At 34.9% G+C, this 12,120-nt stretch overlaps 1 protein-coding gene across 5 annotated transcripts in view; it reads left to right on the forward strand.

The window, feature by feature from the left end:
• The window catches only part of LOC106130562 (protein furry), a 137,085-nt gene that overhangs the window by 91,735 nt on the left and 33,230 nt on the right, over positions 1 to 12,120 (forward strand). For all 5 annotated transcript variants that reach the window (XM_060953642.1, XM_060953644.1, XM_060953646.1 and 2 more), the window contains 3 exons: positions 2,831 to 2,965; positions 8,345 to 8,536; positions 9,172 to 9,263. In XM_060953642.1, coding sequence (XP_060809625.1) covers positions 2,831 to 2,965; positions 8,345 to 8,536; positions 9,172 to 9,263 — 419 coding nt within the window. The remainder of the gene's footprint in view (positions 1 to 2,830; positions 2,966 to 8,344; positions 8,537 to 9,171; positions 9,264 to 12,120) is intronic.

Here is a 12,120-nt window from a genome sequence, read left to right on the forward strand (position 1 = left end):
TTATGTCCTAAGGTACTTTTTGTTAATTTTTTTTTTCAGTCTTAGTCGAATCGATAACATCCCGAATTAAAATGAGTAATTCGCATTGAGGCTCAGATTTATATCCCGATGACTCTTTTTTGACACATTAGATTTATGAGGAACCCTGCACATTAGACAACTGAATGTGAAGTTTAACCATGATCCAATGATGCAAAATCCAACGTGTTAGCTTCCCCTGCAAATAGTGCATAGGTCTCTTCGTGTTAAAATCTAACTGACCCAATGATCATGGTCAAGGCGCACCCTGGGCTACTCTGCAAAGAGGTGAGAATGTAACCGAAACTCACACTAGAAGACAAAAGAAGTATTATAATAAGGCGAAATAAATACTTAACTGCTAAGATAATCTTTCAAAGAATTCATAATGAAATTTTTTACAATAATGGGGAACATTATAATTCTTGAAAGAACAATGAATGGAGAGGATAACAGACAGCTAACTGGCAGCGGTTTATCGTGAACATACACCGCTGGTGTGTTATTTTTTGTTCATTTTTAAAATCTGCACTTTTGCGCAATATTGGAAACTCCTTTAAATTTGGTTTCACATAAATACTTCTATATATATTCTCTTAAAGTACAACATTCGCTACACAAGATCTTCCTTTGATGCCGTTAGTTGTTCACGCAGTGAATAAGATTTGAAATGAAATATAAATTTCGTTTGCTGAAATAGTGAAAACGGTTCGTACGAACTGAGAAGTAGAAATATTTTAAAGTAAAAGGAATTCATATCTGTAGAAAGATGTTGTAATGTAAAGGGAAAATAGTAAACATTTCTTGTTTCCAAGAAAGGTTACAACCTATTAACTATTTCTAAACACTAAGAATTCATTTTTGTTAATAAATAAGCATAAACAGATTTTGATTTCAAGTTAGAACACATTACAAACAAAGAATTACATCTACTTGTATGAAGAAATGTTCCCAATAAAATCCGTTGCGATAAACATCTAAACGAATCTAAGACGCAACATAAATACAACCGCGAACGAAATGTACATCTTATTTGAACAACGGAAACGTACAGTTTATTATATCGCCTAATTCGTTCGTTCAAAGACACCTCTAATTAAAACCGGTGGGTACACATATTTTGTGGCTGTTGTTTACTTTGAATTTGTAGCAGTAATTGGTGGGGAGGGCCGAGATATGCGAGCGTGTTTGATACGCGCGCCTACTTACTGAACCTCGATAAATCGTTGACATTTTTGTTTCGAGTACATGTTTAAACTGGCTAATTTGAATTATATTTTAAGGGAATCCGGATCGCAAATTGGGATCCCGGTGTAATGTACTTTGTGCTGTGTGTTTGCAACTCAGATAATAAGAAATGAAGTTCGGTTCGGTCGTTCGGATTATGTTTACCTATACATTCAATGATTTTCACTGAACCGAATGAATTTTCTTTTTTTTACTTATATGATATGATCCAGTTCTCGGTATAAGTTTGAAATGATTTTTAGCACATGCTAAACGTATGACATAGTGATCTATACACGTGATCGCTCATAGTTTATACTACATAGCTCAAACGATCCGTTGTTTGTCAAAGAGACAATGCCGCCAGTAAAATGGGTGCCTTAAATCCGAAGTTGCTTTCACAAGTTTACCAAATAAAAAGAAGCCAGTTTAAAAAAATCTTCATATAATTAAGTCGTCTACTCATTTCAACTACTTCGTATAGTAAGTTCATAAATTTGTGGAAAATATAAGAGATATATTAAAGACGTGCGTCGATTCCATCTTATGAAATGTTCGATTGGTCTCGTCTCTATGGTGATACAAAATTTGTTGAAAACTTTTTCAATTTCTCTAGAAAGCTTATCTATTGACTTTTCATACCCACAGCGTAATGTATAGATAGCCGCGTATTTCTATTACGTCCCGAGTGGTTGTATTTTAAAAAGTTTTAAAAAAAGACTACCTTAAATTTGTCCCTTTCTTATTTTTTATTTAGGAATGTGTTAACACATAAGTTATCTGCTCAACCCACTGGTAGTCTGTTAGATAATGCTAGTAGCATCAAGTCCTCCAATTGTACCATACAGGCTATATTTGTACAATAAACTATGGATAAATAATTATGACATATAAAATCAGATATTTTTCCTTATAAATACATAAGTTATATAAGGAAATAAAGACGCGAATAGGGAATTCCAGATCACTTACAATAAACTACTTACAATACAACCTATAAGGTACCTCAAGGTTCCTGGAAAAATAATGTCTCCTTTTTCCAAAGATCATTCTGGAATACCCAGTATAATGACATCTGTTTAAATGATTCTCATAAATAGTTTTCTTTTATAAATACAAATAAACGTAGTAGACGATGGCAGGCCATCCTAATCTTTAGGAGAGCAGCTCGGGGTTCGCCTAACGAAAGTTAGGTTTTAAAAAAAGCGAGTCCAGTCTGACCTCCGTCATATTTGCCTTGGGAACTTTTATTCATTATTATGGGATACTTCATATCACTTAATAATTGTCATATCTTTTGGTTTCACAACATCTGATGACGTCAAATAAATTACTTAAAACTAAGTTTACCGCCGCTTCCAATGCGTCAGTGCAGAAGAAGCGGTAACAAACTGCACTGCAGCATTTTCTTTAACAACGTTAACCTCATAAAAGCGGTACGTCATGAATTTGCCTACTCCTAATTAGTCATCTTTTACATTATTAGGAAAGAGTTGGAATGGTCCTATTCTAATTTACTGGGAACCAAACTGCACGGGAGTGGTCAAATGTTTTTATGTATTAATCATCATTTTTTCGTTGACAGTTTTCCGACAACCACCCAAAAGAGATCGAGGAGCTGTGGGCGACTTTGTGCGCGTGCTGGCCCAACAACCTGAAGGTCATCATCAGATACCTGATCATAGTGTCTGGGATGGCTCCCAACGAGTTACTGCCTTACGTGAGTACCAACAATAGATTTACTTTACCGCTTTCTTTTGAACGTGCTTAAATATAATCACATCTTTATCCTTTACGGAGTAGACAAAGCCAACAGTTTCGAAAAGTCTGAAAGACCACGTATAGCTGTATGGCCCAGTTTTGAAACTGAGATTAAATAATGTCGTTGATAGCCTATCGCCTAAAAATAATCCTAAGTTAATTAGCATTTTCCTTAATTTACTGCTACACATATTGTAGAAGTAAATTAAGGAAATTGCTATGACTATGGCGAGAAGAGAAGCACCTGGTGCACACTATGACTTGTTCGCTACCGGACCAGACATGTTACATTAGGAATTATAGATGAACAAAGATATACCGGAGTTTAAAGTCTGAATTAACGAACACAGCGAACTTATATTTATACATACAGAAAATAGAGTACAAATAAATATTTACGAGTATTCTCAGTGTGGCGGACTGTATTCTCAGCGTAGTGTTAAAAACTTTAAATAAGGCAATCCATTACCAAGCCACGTCGCGAAGATTTTCAACGTACAACGCACTCATTTATTTATCGAAATTTTAAAACAGAATGTGTTGTAAATATTTTCATACGGTCGAAAATCTAATTAAAACGGCCATCGAAAAGTTGACGCGGCGCCGATGTCATGATCGAAGGCGGACTTAATAACTTTGTAACTTAGTTATGATTTCTTTTTCTAAAAATTAAATTAATTTCGTAACGCGGGATATCGATCATATTTTAATTTCTGTTTTTGTGCCCAGAGGGGCTGATAAATGTACGCTATTACCAAACCACCCTCGTTCGTCTGTGGTTTGATTGCATTGCATCAACCGTGTGTAACACGCAAATATTTTTCAATGGGTCAATGAAGCTTAGCTACCCGGCACACAAACGAATTGTTAAAAATAGGTATTAACTTGCTTAAATATATGAGTAAATGTTTTTATATAAAAACAATGATTTGAGAAAGTACAATTTTCTGTCAGACTGCTTTATAGACTTCTCTGTAGCTGACTGAATTGTAGGTCCAATAGTCCTTGTAACGCCTACCACGTTCCGAGAAATATTAAGATTAGGCCGTTTTTACCTCTGCTGGAAATCGTTTTATTTACGCGATTTGTAGTTTCTGTTTATTGTAGCGAAAACGCTGTTAATTAGTAGTTACAGATTAGTATATCCGGCCTTGGATACGTTATAGGCATTACCGGAATCACGACCTGATGAATAAAACATAATAAAAATAACGTTACTTATATAATTGTAATTAGGTAAAATATAACATCCAAAAATCCGGATTACTCCAAAGGAAAAACAATTGTAATCTGATTTCATCCTTCTAGAATATTGTAATGTATCATCCTGTGTTTATTTAATATTAATTAGTTAGAGTTTGAAATATGGAATATACTCTTATAAAAATTATGTAATTTAAATATATTGTTTGAAAATTGTAAGTCTTAATACACGTCTTGATACTGAATTAAAAATAATGCATGCACAGACATTTGAAGCAAAATAATTAAAGAAATATGCAATTGAAAATACATTATAATTTTTCCTTGCTCGACGTTACGCCCTTGACTAGAACAGGTGTTATGGAAAATGTAATACTCGTAAGAAATTTCTTTAAAGAGATGCTAGCGCTTTTTCCTCAGTGTACTCGACATCGTGTTCTTTAGCCGTGGCCTAGATTCCACAGGCACATCACCAGATGTAGTTTAATTTTAGAAAGCAAGCAAAGACAAAGCAAGAATTTGTTTAAAATTATAACACATAAAAACGAAAATAATTAATCTATTATAAATAACAAAACATGTATAGCATAGGTATGTTGAGATGGTTCGGTCATGTGGAGAGGATGAATGAAAACAGGTTGACTAAGCAGATATACAAGGAGAGTGTGGAGGGAAAGGTCGGAGTGGGAAGACCTAGACGAACGTATCGTGATCAAATTAAGGACGTCCTGGTAAAGGGTCAGGTCAAAAGTACCCGAAACCGCCGAGCTTGCATGAAGAGAGTTATGAATGTGGATGAAGCGAAGGAAGTATGCAGAGATTGTGGCAAGTGGAAAGAGGTAGTCTCTGCCTACCCCTCCGGGAAAGAGGCGTGATTCTATGTATGTATGTATGTAATAACAAAACATTCTAAAAGTACGGTACACGTACGTTTTTAATTACATTTATGTATGTAACGTGTAAAATCTAGAAATTCCAGTTCAACCTCGGGCAGGAACTGATGTAAAATAAAAAGTAAAACTGGCGCACAACGATCGCGCTGTAAACTAATCGACACATTCCGCGTATTTACCCGACCGTAACGTTTTGTTCAAGGGTATATAGAATCCGAACGTACTTCCATTTCATGCGTATTATGCGATTCACCCTTTTATACACGTAGCCCTTTTTGCAGTCAGGTAAAAAGCTGTTTGCTTGACTTGGTTTGTAAGTACATGAGACAATGCTTTGACAAAAAAAAATGAAAAGCTTTAATAGGAATTATGATTTAGATTTTACCACAAGTTAATGACTAATTGACTTAGAAAAAATAGTTTTAACTATTGAACCATTCCCCGGTATGTTACACATATTGAAATCCCCAATATATTTCAATATTAAACCCCATATTAAAACGCTCCTACGTTTTCGAAAAACAGCGATCATGTTAAGCAAACTATTGCTTGCAATTAACTTAATTTGCCTGAAATCACCTCATTTTAGGAAAAAGTAATCTCACAATACCGCTAGATTTCGAGATCAGTATAAATCGAATCGGTTTAGAATAATCGATACTTCTCGTTACCGAGACGTTACATATACGTATCAAGTGTTGTAACATGGTTAAAAATGATTATGTTTTTATCCGTATTAAATTCTAAAAAAGTAAATTAAGATACTCGGTTTAAGAAAGATTTGTAACAAACGCCAGAGCGATGATAAGCTAAGCTATATTGTATCCCGTGGTTTCATTAATTTCCAGACTAATCCTTGTATATCTTGTGTAAAGTAGTAGCTAGTTATTTCTGCTTATATCTCCACGAATTTCTTAGGTACTTTGATCTTGGCACTTTGATCTTAAGGAAGATCCCTAGTCAAATTACTTTCCTCATTATCACTTGAACCCAAAACAGTGTAATAAAATAATATGTAACTTTGAAATATGCTGTGTTAGCGGCTAACCACTTAGCAAGCGTAGGGATGTGTCAATGAACCGGGTTTGGTTAATTTGCTTTCCGCTCCGCGCTTCGAAGAAAACATCAAGGTCTTGAAGACTCACCTAGAAGCCGCAAAGTATAAAATGAAGTATTTATATTTAAGTATTTAAATACTTGTTTCACAAAAAAAAAATACTAAACGTCCAAATATAGAAATAGTTGCATGTTGTCATATCAATGACAGGCTTATAATTTACCTTCGCCTAAGCTTATATATTAGCTGATAAATACTACTATTACGATAATAAAATTCATAACATAATAGAAAATTAATATTTTCCTGAACTAAATTTTCATACTTCACAACTTTCCACTCAGCCTCTCAATCCAATGCTATCTAATACGACTCTTACATACACTCGAAAAACATTACCATCCATATGAAGCTTCAAGCCACTTTTGTTCAAATTCCCGCTCAGGTAATAACGCTCATGCGGTGGATTCATTAGAGAAATATCCCTGAAAAGGGGTTCCCAAATGTGTTTTCGTTAGAAATCATTCACAAGCACTCGAATACTAATTGCTACGTCTGTTGAAAATAATGTCGGCTATTGTCCCCTGGTTTTGAACACAATTAGTCTGCAGATTACGGTGCTCAAATGAGTCACACTGTGATATACCTAACTACTTTATTAATTAATCGTTGGCCATTTTAATGAAACCCTTAAGTAATATTTTAAATATACTGGGAATGATTCTGAAGGTCTATTTACTTGAAGATTATTCACTCGTATTTCCTTGCCCCTATCTATCTCGGCTATCAACTTATTTTTCTCATTTAGCTATCATTTTCCACTGCCCGGCCAACGCCAACCCGCACTTCTTTCAAACTTGGATATAAAAAAGAGTTATTTTTTCACTAGGTACATGCCTGGATTATATTAGCATTACATAACATTGATTTTAACTACTAAGACAATTATAAAGCAAATATTTGATCAAGCGAAAGCCCGCGTAAGTTGTCTGCCCCGAACCTCGTAGATTTGCTTCAAAGTTTGCCTAAAGATAACTTAACAGCCGTCGATCCTATCTCCCCATGATTTGACAAGTAGTTCACTTAAGTAGTACTCTATGCACAATGGCGGAGTTAAATGCAACTGTGTAAGTCAAATATGAAGTTCGGGCTTTGTATAATCTGCGACTAAGTACACTTAAGTACCTGTTTTGCTGCGAGCTAGTCTGTAATTGGGCATGTTTCAACTGATTTTAAACTAATGCGAAAGTTTAAAATCAGTTGAAACATGCAGCATTATACTATTTATGACTAATTAAGGTATTAAACGCGCACGTCATACGTTTATTTAAACGACTGTCGCTCGTTGACCACGGATCATTGTAACATGATTCGAAACGTTCAAGATAAAATAAAGGTACGTTACGGGCACGTTTAATACTTGTTTTATTTATAAATGGTCATGTTTCATCACTAACTGACCGTGTTATATCGCTACAAATTAAAAGTAAATAATTTAATATGTAAGTTAGTCACAATGACTGTAAATCCAACATACATACATATATGTTCCAAATCTATTTCCATATCAATTTTTTAAATATAGCGATATATGTATGTTAGGAATCATAATAATAATATTAATTAATTAAATATCTAAACTTTGCATGTAATGCCATTATTTTTGAAGAGCGGATCTCACCTAACACAGGTTTTTGTAAACTTAAATGGTGAGACCCTGCTACCCACTTGTACTGCACTTGTTAAAAGGAATAAATGAATTTTGAATTTTGAAATCGCAGACAGATTTAACTTTCAGTGAAGTCATATAGGTTTTGTAATTGTTTTTGTATCACTTTTGTGATACATGTGGCCGGGTTCGATCCCCGATCATAGTGTAATTTATTTCGATTGAAAAATTTTTTTCTTGGAAGCCCAAGGCCAAGACTGTTGTTTTATAATTTTACTAGCTTCGGCCCGCTGCTCTACCACCGTAAAAGCTAGTTATATAAAATTTATGTCTTTCTCTTATTTCATGTAGCTCGTTTCATTGGTTTAACTTTAAAAGGGTAACAAACAAACTAAGATTCGCATTTATAATATCGCTGTGGATAAGTATGAATGGTCCTGAAAAAAAAAACTGTTAAATTTCGAATTTTTATTACTTTTTTTATTTCATTTACAAATTCTTATTCTTATCCCCCAGGCTAAACGTGTAGTTCTGTACCTGGCCCGGTCGCGGCCCGAACGCCTTCTGGACGAGATGATGACTGAACTGCAGACCGTTGAGACCCTGAACTGTCTCATAGAACGCACGGAGACGCCGCCTTTCTACAGGCTCACTTCCATGAGGAAGGCCACGTCGGGACACAGCGACGGGCCAGGCACTGGCTCACAGGTACGCACACATACATATCATATCACTACATAGTATAAAACAAAGTAGCTATTTTAGTATGTTTGTCTGTATGCTTAAATCTTTAAAATTACGCAACGGATTTTGATGCGGTTTTTTGTAGCAGGTAGAGTGATTCAAAAGGGAGGTTTTTATGTATATTTTTTTCCGAATTTTGCACCCGTGCGAAGCCGGGGCGGGTCGCTAGTTTTGCATAAAGTAACACTGATACTGTGTAGACCGATCCAATATTCACAAGATTGGATAGGCCACGTACTGCTGGACGGATTGGTGACGCAAGATGACATCTAAATTTGTGCATGCAAGTTCAATGCCATATCAATAAGTCGTAAGTGATGAGCAGAGAAGCAGGAAGAGAATTTCAGGTTGTACCCGCAGACTGTATAGAAATGACTCAACATGTCATCAATCCCTTTGTCTTAGTAAAAAAGGCTACATAAAAAGGTATACCAAATTCGTATCGTATCGTAGGGCATATAGCTAATCGCTCATAAAAAATATTACGCTTATCAGGTACATTTTATTAAAAATGTTGTTTTAGATATTAGCAATGGTGTTAGCTTCCTAGGTTAATTATTTTGTTAATAAACAATCTTATTAAAAATCTTATCAAACAGGATGCGACTGGGCGCACTGGTGAACTTGCGCCTGTAGAAAAGGGAACTATTCACACAAAGAGACATAGTGGCGAGGATCCTACCAAAGCAAGGTATGTTATATATACGTACATTTAGTCACGTCTTTATCCCTTACGGGGTAGACATAGCCGACAGTCTTGAAGACTGGCTGTAATGTTCATCACAGAGGTATTACAGGTATTTTCGGCAATAGAATTTGCTGTTGTTCTTTTTTATTAGTATGCTTATTGTATATTCTTGTTTGGAATGAAATCAAATGAATTAAACTTAGCATACATTAATAATTCATATTGACATAGGTCGAAATTTCTTCATACTTGGCAAGGGTTTCTCAAAGTGACAAAGCCACGGCGCAAAGTTAACTGTACGTTTACTTATTCATAGCCAAATATTACTCCTTGATATTATTTTTATTTTATATTTCTGCCAGACGGTTAAAACTTTGTAAGAACTCAAAGGTAAATTGAAAGTCACAAATTAAAAAAAATACTATTAAAAATAAATTCCGCCCGCCGTCTGTTTTCATGCATTTGTAGGAAGTTCAAGTATTACTCGCAGCTCTTTGAAATAAATCCTGTCTGAGCCTGCTACTTGTACAAATTGTTGCGATTGAAGCACAAAACATTCTTCATTTGAAAAAACCCCATAGCAACACATAGTAACTGACGCCGCCCATAAAGGGACGCTTCCATCACCAATGGCTGAGCGCGACTCCAAAAGTTAACCACTAGTACGTTCATACTAGTGTTACCAGACTATGTTGCGAGGATAAAATTTTTTTTACAATTGGAGTATTTTTAATTAAAGACAGAATTAAAATTAAAAGTAAATAGCATCAACTTCGGTAATATGGTCCATAAGTTTAACAAATACTATTATTGCGGTAGTAGGTACTGATAATAAACCCTGAAGTTGGTCCTGGTTGTATGAAATCAAATGGAAATATTTAGCGAACAGTAAGAAAAAAGAGACTATCGTATAGGTGTAGGTATTTTTAGAAAAGTTCCCTTTTTAAGTTTTCTTTCGGGTTTGTTTTTAATGCGTTTCTATGAAACAATTAACATTCGATTTAAGGTATATCTGAAATGTTAACAAAAAATCCTGATAAGATACAAATAATTCCGAGTAAAATTCTTAGCAAACATAAATTTTATTACTGAAATATATACACAAAACTCTTAACTTTATTCGTAGAAATGAAAATATAAGAATATGAACAGGAGAAAAAGCTTATCAATATTTATTTTATATCTTAGTAAGCGGATTTAAATTGTGTTTGTACTACCTTCGTCTGGCGACTATTCAGATATTAAGCTGTCGCTTTTGCCCTCGAACTTGTTACATATTCACCCCTTTTGGAGAGTGATTTCCGAAATGGCGTTCAAGCTATATAAGGAATTACTCTGTGTGCGTTGAAATGGCAATCAATCGGGTTTTTTCTTACTTAGCATATTTTAAGTTCATAAAAATGTATAAAAATATCTTATATATATATATATATATATATAATTATATTTTCGTTTTTTTTTTTGCGCAATCATTGATTCCTATACACATGAACATTGCTCACATATTTGTCGAGAGCTCAAAACCTATCCATCCATAAACGTCACATCGTGTTCGGTGACAGCACCGGATAACTGATACGTTATGCAGGATGGGTGTGCCCTCTAAGTGATTGGCGTACACTGTACACATACGAATCTTCACGAACAAGTACAAATCTGCCACACTGCCTATTATTACGTTTGTTTATTATTTAGCTCTGCGCCCGGATTCGTTCTCGTGAAAATTTCCTAAAATGAATTATGTTATGTGGCTTCTGAAAAGTCTGTCGCTGCCAAATTTCACCGAAAATCCGTCCAGGAAATTCTTGAGTTTATCCCTACTAATAATTTAAATGCCAAACTAACTCTGTCTGTCTGTCGGTTAAAAAGAAAGCGTGAAAGCTCACGCGTAAACCATCGCGAAATAAGGTAGAAATTGTTGATGGAGGGGATGAATGTTTATACGGAAATTGATTGATACCTAATGATCATAATGGACTGGCGGAAGAAGTCGCGGTCAAAAGCTAGTTCGTCATAAACGAAAATAAAAGTCCTTCCTTTTCATAACATAAGTATAGATTAGATTTTTTCCTCTGGTATAATTAGAGTGACAATAAAATTAACTTTTATAAAGACTATCTCACTCCTATATAGCTAGTAGCCACCCATGAGTTTCTGGTTTTATTCGTCGTAAACAAAAATCCAAACCGTTTATCCTTTAATGTTAAAGTTGTATAATATGTAGTTTATGTTTGCCAACATAGTCGGTCGCATTATTTTGATGCGGTCAAGTGAATTGTACTCGAAGAAGGAACAAATAAACATAACAAATTCGTTTTCGCAAATCTTATTACTCGGAATATTAAACATTATAGATGTATGAGACACTCGCCATATTCCGTTGCATCACTGCTGCCTTTCAGAATGGAGTATTTTTTCCACTTTTCTTTATATATTCCATAGAAAAATGCAAAAAATAAACCTTGCGCTGCGCTCGTCTCCGCCGATGAAGGCGTGACGCAAACAATGACGAATGCACACGCGCCGTTCTTTATCAGTTTGGCTAAGAGATTACGAAATGGAACGCAGGATGGAATTGTATTCCGTCAGTGACGTGTGATTTACATATAAAGTAAGAAATCCCGAGAACACAATTTTAACCTTACTTACTATGAGTAGGATGTCATCACTCAATGATATTTTATAATAAATCATAAAGACTAACACCCAAGACCAAGGTTAATCATAATAATGACATGACTTGGACACGATTGAACCCCAAATCTCAAATACCAAAACATCGTCAAAATAAAAAATATGTTTTAACCGCACCCTCGCCCGCGCAAATTCATCAACATAGTACCTATTACAGGTTTTTTCG

The sequence above is a fragment of the Amyelois transitella genome, chromosome Z (assembly GCF_032362555.1).
Source record: "Amyelois transitella isolate CPQ chromosome Z, ilAmyTran1.1, whole genome shotgun sequence".
NCBI lineage: Eukaryota > Metazoa > Arthropoda > Insecta > Lepidoptera > Pyralidae > Amyelois > Amyelois transitella.